This window comes from Hyaena hyaena, unplaced genomic scaffold (genome assembly GCF_003009895.1).
Source record: "Hyaena hyaena isolate Hyena2069 unplaced genomic scaffold, ASM300989v1 scaffold_138, whole genome shotgun sequence".
NCBI lineage: Eukaryota > Metazoa > Chordata > Mammalia > Carnivora > Hyaenidae > Hyaena > Hyaena hyaena.
Genome location: NW_024080770.1, coordinates 232,376 through 245,130, shown reverse-complemented (window position 1 = coordinate 245,130; position 12,755 = coordinate 232,376). Strand labels below are relative to the sequence as shown.

At 52.5% G+C, this 12,755-nt stretch overlaps 1 protein-coding gene across 1 annotated transcript in view; it reads left to right on the top strand.

Annotated features, from left to right (window-relative positions):
* DPYSL5 (dihydropyrimidinase like 5) overlaps window positions 1-11,653 on the top strand; it is a 54,585-nt gene extending 42,932 nt beyond the window's left edge. Inside the window, exons 8-12 of the mRNA XM_039238326.1 lie at window positions 91-232; window positions 1,588-1,730; window positions 3,175-3,382; window positions 8,375-8,543; window positions 10,421-11,653. Of these exons, the coding sequence (XP_039094257.1) occupies window positions 91-232; window positions 1,588-1,730; window positions 3,175-3,382; window positions 8,375-8,543; window positions 10,421-10,506 (748 nt within the window). The 3' untranslated portion in view covers window positions 10,507-11,653. The remainder of the gene's footprint in view (window positions 1-90; window positions 233-1,587; window positions 1,731-3,174; window positions 3,383-8,374; window positions 8,544-10,420) is intronic.
* Window positions 11,654-12,755: the final 1,102 nt, after the last annotated feature.

Below are 12,755 nucleotides of genomic sequence, written 5' to 3'. Positions count from 1 at the left end.
TCCCAAGGGAAGGCTTTTCCCCTGCACCTGTCCCTACCCTCTGGGTCCCTGGCGTCCCTCCCTTACTGGTCCATCTTTCTCTCTATCCAGTGATACTCTGAACATTGTGGCTTCAGATCACCGGCCTTTCACCACGAAGCAGAAAGCTATGGGCAAGGAGGACTTCACCAAGATCCCGCATGGAGTGAGTGGCGTGCAGGACCGCATGAGCGTCATCTGGGAGAGAGGAGTGGTATGTTCTGGGGACCCCTCTCTGCTCAAGTCTTAGCAAGGGTTTTCACTCTTAGGAGGCCTTGTTTCATTCAAAAACAAAACCAAAAAGTTCTTATCTTCACCCAACCAGACAGGTAATACAGCCTAGTATAGAAACTTGGAAAATGCAGAAAAGTATTAGGGAAAAAAATCCCCATAATTCTATACCAAGAAATTAAATTATTAATATTTTGGTATATTTCTTTCTAGTTCTATGCATGTGCTATATGTTTAATAACTGGGCTCACCTTTTTTTTTCATGTAACTATATCTTGAGTGTCTTCCTATACCAGTAAAACTTGTTTAAAAACATCTCTTTTTTAAATGTTTATTTAGTTTTGAGAGAGAGAGAGGAAATATGAGCAGGGCAGGGGCAGAGAGAGAAGGAGAGAGGATCTGAAGCCAGCTCTGCACTCACAGCAGAGAGCCCAATGCAAGGCTCAAACTCACGAGCCATGACATCACGACCTGAGCCGAAGTCGGACATTCAACCGACTGAGCCACGCAAGTGCCCCCAAAACATCTTTTTAGTAGCTGAATAATATTTCCTCCAATGGAAGTACCACATTTCAGTTAATCCTTCCCTGAGTTTGAAACTTATAGCTGTTCCAAAGTTTTGCACTTACAACTAATGCTGCAGAGGGCTTTTTGTTCACGAGTATATACAAGTGAGCATTTCTAATTATTTCCTTAGGACAGATTCCTAGAAGCAGATTTCTGGGCCAAAGAGAATGAGCATTTTTTAAGGCTCTGTATATATTTTGTCCAATTGTTTTGAGAAAAACAGGCACTAGGACTTCATTTGAATACCACCTGTTCTCCCCATGAAGAATAAGTATTTTCGGTCTTGACCTATCACAGATTAGCTACAGCAAATATGAGCCTAAGGAGATTTGAAGTCCTCAAGAGTAAGCCACCAGCTCAGAGAGGCCCACAAGCAGCTGTGGAATCTCCCCTTGAAGGTGGGTGGGGCAGTAAGATGTTTTTCAAGAGCCCAGAATGTCTGTCCCTTGGTGAATGAAGGAAGGCTCCTGACCCACTGTAGTGGACACATGAGTAGAACCAGTTGTACAAACGGCAGGTAGATTTCCAAGAGGTAGGCAGCATTTTGCAACGAACCCATTCACCACTGTTGTCGGATGGAGTAAGGATTGAGCAATGGCGGCCAGGAACCACGCCAAGCAGGTTGGCTCATCTGAGATGGTGCCCACAGCATCGTCCTTCTCAGCACTATCGTTCCAACCCACTAAAAGACCACAGGCCAGAGTCAAGGGTGACAGGGAGTTTGAGGCACACACAGGGTTTGGGTGACTTGACACTGTTGCAATGTTTCAGGTTGGAGGAAAGATGGACGAGAACCGTTTTGTGGCGGTTACCAGTTCCAATGCAGCGAAGATTCTCAACCTGTATCCCCGCAAGGGCCGCATCATCCCTGGAGCCGATGCCGATGTGGTGGTGTGGGATCCAGAAGCCACAAAGTAAAGCCTGCTGCTCGTTGCCAGGGCTAGAGGGACTTGGGATTTTAAGGAACTTGTATTGCAAAACTCCACGAGCTTATCATCTTGGCCCTGCATCTAGCGTAGAGAAGTGTGACCCTGTGGTGTGTTCAGTTCAACAAATATTTGAGGGCTTGCCCATAGTCTGAGCACTAGGAATGCAGCAATGAACGAGACAGGCTTCAGACCTGCTGCAGTATACGTATCACCATGTGCACAGCACTTTTAGTGTTTCAGAGCGGCTTCACATCAGCGAGCTCATGTGATTTCATGCAGCCCCAAGAAGCACTCATGCTGGCATTCTTATTTCCATTTTCCTATTGGAGAAACAAAGACCAGAGAAGAAAGGCTCCCCATGTCACACAGCTAATACGCTCTTGAACCAGACAGAGATCCTGATGCTCCAGGCTCCTCCAGCAGCCCTCTGCTCCCCCTCATTGAAGGTGCTGGATACTCTTGTGTGCACGGAGCTTGACCGCAGCGTTAGCTGTGTGCAAGTTGAGTGAATGAATGAATCATGTCAGGACTTACCGTGCCACAGGATACAGAGCATGGTTTTTACTCAGAGATTTGGGTAGGAGAGATGGAAACCATTCTTCCAGATGAAGTTTTATTCAATCACTCAACAGATTTTTGTTGAGTGCTGTTTACCAGGCACTTCTCTCAGTGCCCAGGCTAGAAGTGAAGAAGATAAGCAAAGATTTAATAGAATTTTGAAAATAAAAGGTTGAATTGAAAAGAAAGTTCACCCTGTGTACCACCACCCACCCCAATGCCAGGATACCCATGCTGTCTTCACCCTTAGAGCATTCGAGAAGCCATGTCCTACATGACCAGCCTGGGGCTGATCCGTGTTGCTGTAGAGGTGTGACTGTTAATGGTCACTGTTAGCGGAAAACTCACTAGAGTTTGGCCCAGTTGATTAATTTCCTAGGGCTGCTCTAGCCCTACCACGGACTGGTGGCTCACACACCAGAAATTTATGTTCCCACAGTTCTGGAGGCTGCGAGTCCAAGATCAAGGTGTCAGCGGGTTTGGTTTCATCCTCTCTCTGTTTGTTGTAAATGGCTATCGTACCCCTCCATCTTCACCTGGTCTTTCCTCTATGAGTGTACATGGCTGGTGTCTGAATTTCCTCTTCTCAGAAAGACACCAGTCAGATTGGATCAGGGTCCACTCGTATGATCTCATTTTACTTTAATTAGCTCTTTAGAAGCCCTATCTCTAAATGCAGGCACATTCAGAGGCTGGGGGGGAAGGACTTCAGTGTACAAATTTGGGGGGTGATAGAGTTTGGTCTGCAACAAACAGCTTTGGAGGAGTTCCTTCTCACTGAGCATCCCATTGACCATCTTCTCGTCCCGCTGAGCCATGACATCTTCACCTCTTCTCAGAGCTTTGTCTCTCACCCCTGCCTCTCCACCAGGACCATCTCAGCCAGCACCCAGGTGCAGGGAGGAGACTTCAACCTGTACGAGAACATGCGCTGCCATGGCGTACCGCTGGTCACCATCAGCCGGGGCCGAGTTGTGTACGAGAACGGCGTCTTCATGTGCGCTGAGGGCACCGGCAAGTTCTATCCCCTGAGGTCCTTCCCAGACACTGTCTACAAGAAGCTAGTCCAGAGAGAAAAGGTAAGAGGAGGGAAGGGGAAGAAGATGTGTAGGAAGAGGTTAAAGCCCCCTGTTGGGGCAATTCTATATTTAAACCTCAGAGATGTTCTCATTCTATTTTCCCACTGAATCTTATCACCTAGAATGGTCACTTTGGGAACGACCGAACTAGCAGAAAGGGAGTACTTATAACAGAGTAAAATGTGTTGGGAACAGTCCCTAATTCCCCCTAGAGCTAAGGAAATACCACAGGATGCTCGCAATGTCCCCAACATCTAGTCTCTGGGAGGATTCTTGCCAGAGATGGGATTCCTGGCTCGGCCTGGGTTACCTATTTGCCCTGGAGGTGCTCTTTCCCTGAAACCTCCCCCTTCTTTGTGACCTGAGTGAGGTGGTTGGGATTTGCTGGGTCTGGATGCCCATCCCCCCGCCCAACCCTGATGCGATCAGGCCAGGTCTAGAATACTTCATAGCCCAAGGGTCCTACCCAGTGCTTGGATTCCATAACACACTGGATTTCCCTAAGTCTTTGGGCTTTGCCTCATCCCCAGGGGTTCCGGTCGTCTGAGTAGACACATTGACCCGAAAGAAGAATGGCTCATTGTTTAGGGATTGACTACCCAGACTTGGCTTTGAGAGCTGCCCTGGAGAACCTGGCCTGAGTTCTTGCTGACAACTCCAGAACTGGGAACGGCAGCCCTGGCCTTGGGGGTGGGGTGAGGGTGGGGGGACTCAGAGCACCAGGAAAGAACAGATCTGATGCACTGATAGCTAAAAGTACGTGGTTCTCATCGTGGTTTCTCCCCCGCTTCCTCTGGCATAAAGTGATAGTACTGTGGCTTCAGAATGCTCTAGAACCCTGCCTAGACAGGGTGGGTGTTCTTGCATCCCGCCCGGGCACCTAGGCGCCCCAGCCTCACTGGTCCAGCAGCGCTCCTGATTGGGCTCCGGGACACCACGGTTATAATCACGGCGCGCATAAGAGACGTTGAACCTTTTTTTGTGTTTTATTTTGTTTTTAATTTCTTCACCCAGCTTCTCCTGTTCTGTTCTTCCTTTTGCCTGGTATATCCTAGTCCTCTGTACACAGCAGGTGCCTACTCTGTGTTTTGAAGGCAGTAACAGAGAAACTTTCTTGTAAACTGCCCAGTCTGGCCTGGCCGGACAGATGCTTCTCTGTGCTGGAGGTGAGACCCAGTAAAATGGTCTGTGTGTTTTTTAGCTGGAGGCCCTACGTAGCAGCTGGTGGGGAGGCCCGTTCCGGCCCCTTGCAGGTGACCTCTCCTCCCCCCACCCCTGCCCCCCATATTGTGGTTACTGGCCCAGACCAGCATCGGCTTCCCACTCCTGGCCCTGTGCTCTCCACTCATCATCAGCTCTGGCTCATAGCAGGGACCAGAGATATGAAGGACCTTGACTGAAAACAGACTCAGCCGCCCCATTACTGAGCTCTAGAAATCTGCTCAGTAATATCTCAGGAAAAGGCTTTTAAGAGCTGCCTGTGGCTTGGCACACTGTGCCATGAAATGGTCACATGGCCTCTCCTCTTCAGCCAGACTCTCTTAGCGTTGTGGTCCTCAAGTCCTTTATGCAGAAGCGAAGCTTCTTTGCCCAGTCCCTCGGGCCTCTGCTCCTTGCTCGTTCCTTCCTTGAACCACCCAAAGGCTTTCAGGAGCAGCCGCGGCAGCCTGTGTCCTTCTAGCTGTTCTCTGTCCGCTTCTCAGGCTGGCACGTGAGGCCCCAGCCCTGGAAGGAAGGCTCTACCAGGCGAGGTGGGGGGCATGGGGCAGGTAGGCTTTCCTGCACTCTCTGGACCTCTAACCAAGACTTCGCTTCACCCGGAGTATGGTCCTGAGTGTGGTCCTCAGTACAGCCCACCCCCCCACACACACAAGTTCCTTCGCAAAAACTACAGCTTTCTCTCCCAAACTATGGTCCAGCTCTCCTGGGCCGAGAGGGGGGTATGACGGACAAGGGGAATGCGAGTTGGGTAGCACCGGGTTCCACTCCCCGTCTTTGGTGGTCACACAGAATTTTAAGTGATCAGGCAAACAAGGAGTTCTGGGTTCCCCCAAAGGCACAAGAAGGAAATGTAAGCATGTCTGAGTTCCTCTTGATTCACAGGCTCGGGGGCTTTTGAGGTACTGCCATTGCTTGGTTCCTTCCCAATCTTGATGAAGTAACGCGTATAAAACTGATATTTGAAAAGCGATCATTTAAAGCCTAAAAGTAAGGAGGGCATATTAACACCAAAAGATCAATTCTGCTGGCTTTCCATGTGTGAGGGCCCAGAGTTCTCAGAATGACTAAAGACCCTTCTCTCTCAAAGGCCAGCAAAGGGAGAAATCCAAAGCCGGATGTGCCATGGGGGAGCAGACCTGGGTCCCCTGAAAAAAAACCATGATTTCAGTTATGACAGCGTTCAATCTAAAAGGAAACCCAGGGTCTGTCAGGAGGTGAATGGTGCTATCTCCAGAAAGTTCCCCAGATGTAGACCGTGGCTGAAGGCCTCAGCCAGCCTCTGGAGGGAGCACAGGCAAGAGCAGCGAGAGCGATTCGTTCGTACAGCAGAATGGCCGACTAAGGGTGGCTGTCGTTTTGAAAAGGAAACTGGAAGATACCGAGTGTCTGTTGCGATGTGGAGAAAGTGAACCCTTGTTCATGGCTGGAGGGAATGTCAAACGGTGCAGCTGTTTTGGAAAACAGTTTGGCGGTTCCCCAAAAGTTAGATATTCGAGTTTCCAGATGAGCCAGCATTTCTCCTCTTGGGTATATCCTCAAGGGAAGTAAAAATATATGTCTGCCCAAAAGCTTGTACGTGTCCATAGCAGCAGCATCCATGGAGGCCGAGAGGTGGAAACACCTCAGATGTCCATCAACTGTTGAATGGATAAACATAATGAAGTCTAGCCGTTCGATAAAATATTATTTGGCCGGGAAGGGAAATGGAGTACTCACATAGGCTCCATACAACATACCTGAACCTTAAAAGCATGATGCTAAGTGAAAGAATCTCGTCACAAAAGACCACACATTTTAAGATTCCATTTATGTGATGCATCCGTAATGTCCATAGAAAGAAGATGTGTTAGTGGTTACTTAAGGCCGGGGCGGGGGACAGGAGTGACTGCAAATGGGTGTGGGATTGCTTTGGAGGGTGATGACAATGTTTGGGAATTAGATAGTGGTGGTGGTGGCGGCCCAGAATTTGTGAACACTCGACACCACTGAATTGTGTACTTTCAAATGGCAAGTTTTAGGGTATATGCGTTACATTTCAATATGAAAAGAAAAAAGAATGACAGTTCTGTGATCTTTCCAAAAAAAGATATTTTATTCAGGAAATTGGGTCAGAAGAGGGCAGAGAAAGTATTTCAAGCCCTTCTGAAAGCCAGGCTCATAAAAAGGTGAGGTGGATTCCAATTCACAGCGCACCGCTCCCCTTGGGCCAGCCACCACGAAGTACCAGCCTCCAGCACTGGTATCGATTCAACCCAGACTCTCTTTATCTAAAGCATCTATTACAATGACAACGTAAGATTCCTGAGAAAAAGCCTGTTCTGTTAAAGGAATGCATGTATGCAGAAAAAGAAAATTATCCAAAAATCTCATTTTCCTAAAGTTGGCAATGATCAGTCCCTAAAGACCGTGGGTATCAGAGAAGAAAGCCTCTCTGGTGGAGAATATAGAGCCAGCAGCAAGGGCCCTTCCAGAAGCTGTCACCTGCCAAGGTCACAAATCCAGTTTTCACACAGCCAGTGTTTCCACCTTTCACCACTAGGACCCCAGCCTCCAGAGCCAGGAGGCTAACGTGCAGCCTGGTAGAGGCCGAAACAGTTCAGACAGACCAGGCTGGACGTTCTGAGGGCGGAGCTAAACCATAGCTCTGTTGTTGGAGAACATAAAGCAATATGTGGGCTGAAGATCCTTCGAGAAATCCCCCATGTCTATTGTTTCAATGAGATTTTCAGGAAGCAGCAAGGTGGTCGAGGTTATGTCCCTAACAAGTGCCTGGCATGTAGATCATCCCCGCTGCTCTTCAGGCTTTCTGGGCGCGCTCCAATTCACCTTGTCCTTACAGCAGCACCTGCTAACGTGAATACGCACACGTTCTAAGAGCTCTATGTGTGTTCATTCATTTGATCTAACAATTCTATATGTAGTACTAATAGGTACTACTGTCATCCTATTCTTACAAATAAGGAAACATGGGGCACCTGGGTGGCTCAGTCGGTTAAGCATCCGACTTCGGCTCAGGTCATGATCTCATGGTTCGTGGGTTCGAGCCCTGCATCAGGCTCTGTGCTGACAGCTAGCTCAGAACCTGGAGCCTGCTTCAGATTCTGTGTCTCCCTCTCTCTCTGGCCCTCCCCTGCTCACGCTGTCTGTCTGTCTGTCTGTCTCTCTCTCTCTCAGAAATAAATAAAACGTTAAAAAATAATAAGGAAACAGGCACAGAGAGGTTAGGTAACTTGCATAAGGTCACAGAGCTGGGATTGGAACCCAGGCTGTCGAGATATAGAACAGCGTTTACTTTACTGCCTTTGTGAGTACAAAATTAACTAGCATTGCCACTGGGGTGTTCTCATCTCCAAATCAGCTGTATTTTGCCTCTATCCCTACAAAGTTGTCACATCACAGTAGAAGGCATGGCCTCTTGGGAGCCTGGTGTGTGAGGGGATAACATTGCTCCAGGGGAGGGAAATACCCCAGAAACCCACCTGCTGCCTCAGAAAGGATTCCACCAATGTTGAGGGGGAGCCAGCGGAGCCCCTCTACGCAAGGGCAAGTGTGCACACATACACACGTGCACACCTTGTTTAGGAGGTAAAAGACTCCTCCACTCCTGAGCTCAAGATGTTAAGAAACTTTTGTCGCATGCAGTCATGTGGGTCCTGAGAAGAGTGGCAGCGTCCGACCTCCTGCCGGCCATCGAGGAGGCTCTGGTGGAGAGGGCTTCTGGGCTCTGATGGTGTGTGTTTTCCCGTTTCCTCCTTCTCCATCCTTCACTAGACCCTAAAGGTTAAAGGAGTGGACCGCACTCCCTACCTGGGGGACGTAGCTATCGTTGTGCATCCCGGGAAAAAAGAGATGGGAACACCACTCGCAGACACTCCTACTCGGCCTGTTACCCGACACGGGGGCATGAGGGACCTTCACGAGTCCAGCTTCAGCCTCTCTGGTAAGAGCAAGGGCCACTCGGGCTGGGACATGCATCGCTACCACGGGGGTGGCCGGAGGACAGGCTGTGGGACTTCTGAGGCTTTTTCTCTCCATCTCCTCCCTCCCCCACCCCCTGGCCCATCCCACATCTGCAGATGAGTGCTGGGTCCCATATAGAGTCACACGAGCCCATATAGAGGCTCTTCCGATCCCTGGGCCTCAGCCTCTCCATGGCATGTCTGGTGCGCTCCCGTTGTCTCTAAGTTCAGAAATGTTTTCCTTTGAAACATCTTCAGGGCCCTGCACACAGTGGGTGCCCAGGGATGGTTGGAGCTCGGAAGGGTTAACCCTCTCTGCTGCATGAGACTGTACCCCAGTGCGGTCTGCCCATGCCCATCCCTGCTCCTTGCCAGCCTCTAAGAGAGGTGTTTCCCTATTCTCTTTCCTCCCTCACCTCAGCCCCATGTTTGCCCCTCTGGAACCTTCTTTTTTGCCAGCAACTGTAAGACTGTGTGTAATACCATATATAATATGTGGGGTGGGTGGGCTCTGGGACTTTATTGTCAACAACTCACATCCCAGGTGCCCTGCAGTGGTGAAAGGTAGGGCTCGTTGCCACAGAAAGCGTAGCCCTCCGTGGAGAGCGAGCGGAGGCGGTAAAATGGCCTGGTCATCCAGGCAGCTTTGGTGGACACTGGGGACCCCCCCACACACTGGAAAGGGGCAGGACTGGGTCTCCCTGAACACGCTGAGCAGCCGTCAGAGTCAGACCAGGTGGAGGCCACGCCTCGCTCTGCAAGGCCACACCGGGACCTGTCCAGATCCTTCCACGCAGGGTGTGGTGTTTATTGTTTTGAAACGAGAGGTGGGGGGATCGAGGCTGCCCGCCGAGCTTCCTGTGTGTCCCATATGTGCCGGGGGCAGCCGGGGGCAGCCGGGGGCAGGAGACACGTGGTTCCTGCTTAGTTTGAGGACCTTGTAGCCTGTGGGGAGGGGCCCTCTCCACCACTCTCTCCATCCTCAGGCAATTTCGGTGCTGAGACAACCATCCCCTCGCCCCCCCCCCCCNAGGGGCCCTCTCCACCACTCTCTCCATCCTCAGGCAATTTCGGTGCTGAGACACCCCCCCCCCGCCCTGAGGGCTGCTGCCAGTCCCACCAGCAATAGGACACGTGTGCTGGGAGTCAGGAAGGAGTCGGTGGTGTGGAGCGTTGCGGTCAGGCCTGGCCGCCCCAGGCGGCGTGGGCCCTTCCTGCAGCGGCCAGGCCCACAAGAAGCCATGAGGCCCTCAGAGCGGCCAGTGGCTGCCACTCCTACATCTCGGGGCAGGACTCTCTCAGACTCAGCAAATATCCGGCGTCCACCCCACTCTCCTCTCTTCCAGACAGGCTGGACTGACGAATGTCCCACTCACTCCCTGGGGCATCAAGCCACTTTCTGAGTCTGGGGATTTCAAGATGCTGGGCTTTTAGGGTGCAGTTCTTTGATTTTCCAGAACCATGGCAAGCCCAGCCGTCTCCCTGTCGTACTTACTGAGGCACGTACACAAAGGCCCACATGCTAACGGGCTGACTGATGGTCTGTGTGCATGACAGGAGACCACATGGTCAGGTCTGTGAGCAGCAAAGGTAGCATAGTAGGGCAGTTCATCAGAGAGGCCCTCAATCAGAAAGACCTGGGTTCAAATCCAGACCCTACCACTTATACACTATGTAACACTGGTCAAGTCACTTAACCTTCCTGAGCCTCGGTTTCCTCGTCTGTAAAATGGGACAGAGTCGTGAGGATTCAGATAGATCGTCCCCACAGAGGGCTTAACAGCCACTCAAATGGGGGCCGTGAGGCTATAACCCAGGCAAGAGCAGCTGAGCTCACCCTCTGCTTCCTTCTCTGCAGGTTCTCAGATCGATGACCATGTTCCAAAGCGAGCTTCGGCTCGGATCCTTGCTCCCCCCGGAGGCAGGTCAAGCGGCATTTGGTAAAGGCACTGACCAGCCCCCCCCACATGAGGACGCACCGCTGCCACCAGCCCGCACACCCTCCGGCCGCAGCTGCAGGGGGCGGGAGAGGCTGGGCTGGGCGGCACACCACCTGAGGGGGCCACAGGACCCGGGGAGCCCTCCCCATGTCTGACACGTGATTCACTGTGCTTCGAGCCAACCCTAATAGGCACTTTGAGATGTGTTCCTCCCGCTGCAGTCCTTTCCTGCCTTGGCCTCGGCAGGCTTTTGGGGGCCCAGGAAACCCACACTATGCACAGAGCCCAATGCATAGAGCCCGGCCTAGCCCCTCCTCACACCCGCCTCCATGTGCTGGCTTCGGGGAAGCCCAGACTTTAGTGCCCTGCCCCCTGGCTCACCCGCCAGCTGTCCGGAGCACTTTAGCAGATGTGTGTTAGAGGAAAAGGACCCCCTCCCCCTAAGGAGGCCCCGCGGTCGCTTTTCCCCAGTCAGACAGGTGTCGGCTTCCCAGCCATGCCCAGGGTGTCCCCGTTCCTCCTGACTCCGCGCTGGCCCCCGTGTGGGTGCGGTTGGGACACTCTGCACCCTTTGCCAGCTTCTTCCTCCCCCCACCCCGCCCTCTGGGAGCCACAGGCCCGGAGGGGCGAGCTGGGTGGGGCGTGGGGCTGGTGCCAGGCGCGTGTACATGATTTTGTTTTGCACGTTTGGTTTGCGCAGTGGTTTGGTTTGACTTGTTTGTGCATCCTGTGAAAAATAACGGTGCTTCGTGTCACTAGCATAGCATAGAAACAGGAGTAGATGTGGACCTTAAGAGATGCTGCACTCGACACCAACCAGACAGCCTAGGGCGCAGGCGGGGGTTGGCGGGGGGAATGAGGTGTGGGACTCACAGGCCCTTCTCCTCCCCACCTGGGGTCCTCCAGGCTGCCTAGGCCTTGTCCTGGGCCCTCCTCCCATCCCCTCCTGTCCTGCTATAGTTTCCCATAGGCTGCGAGGGTACCCCCAGGGTGCCCCCAGGGACCGTCGGGGAGTAGAGTCACCTTTCCCATCTCTGGCTCTGGTCTCTCCCAGCACTGACACCCGCACACACCCAGCTAGCTTCCTATAAACTCCCCCTGCCGGACGGAGGCCCAGCCGCTCCTCCTGTGTGATTGGCAAGGGGCCTCATGCCTGCTAAGAGAGGGGGAGTGGGGCTAGGGAGGGGGTGGGCTAGATGCCTGGGAAGGATGCCAGGCCAGCAGGACCGCGCTGGAGAACCCACATTGCTGCACAGGTGCTGTGGCCCCCTGTGGTCAGCACCTCCCCTTCACCTGCTTGTGGCCTCCATCTCCTCCCACCTCCAGCCAGGCCCTCCCTGCCTCAGAAGCTCCAGGAGGTGGAAACACTAGAGGCTGGGCGATCACCATCCTCCCCAAGCGAGCTGGGGAGCAGCCCAGCCGCCTGCCCCTCTTAAGCTTTGCCCTCCCTCCCCTCGGGGAAGCGATTTCACGTTGCACATCGCTTTGCGCACCACAGGCTTGTCCCAGGACTCTTGGGCTAGTGGTCGTGCCCTGCACACTTCTTCCGTGCTTTACGTGTTGTCCAAGCACGTACTGCATATACGAGCTCTCACGTGCTCCTCACGATAGCAGAGCATGTATTAATTCCCCATTTCACAGATGAGACCCAGAAAGGTTAGGCCTTCTGACCCCAGGGGTGTCCGTGACGACCCTTAAGAGCGTGGCTGCCTACCCCAGCTGTGGAAAGGACGAGGGATGACGTCTCTTGTAGACCCCACCTGAGAATTTAACCATCCGGAAGACCGACCCCCTTGGTAGGCATTCTGCTTTGTTTTGCACAGATAGATAGATTTTTCTTGTAAACAAACTGATGCATATTCACTGCTTGAGCCAGAACTAGTTCAATGTTGGGGGCTTGCTGTGTGGTTTGCGCTGCCCCCACATCCTCATTTCTCCCTTCATGCTCATCTTCCTCACTCAGGAGCTGAGAAGACAGACACGGTACCCCAGGGAGCAGAGGCAACAAAGGCATTCACGGAGGGTGGCAGCCACGGGGACAGTAGGTAGGGATCTGGGCCTAGGAAACCGTGACCTTGACCCCTCGGTACAGTGCACTTCGCCATCATTATCCCTTCCGGCCCTTTGCTGGGTCGCGGGCCTTGGGAAGATGCCAAAGAGCCGAGCAGTGGTGGTAGCCAGCGGACAGAGCGTCCCTGCTTGGGCCAGGAAAGCTTTACGTTCTCTTGAGTGCCTCTGCCTGAGAGACGCGTG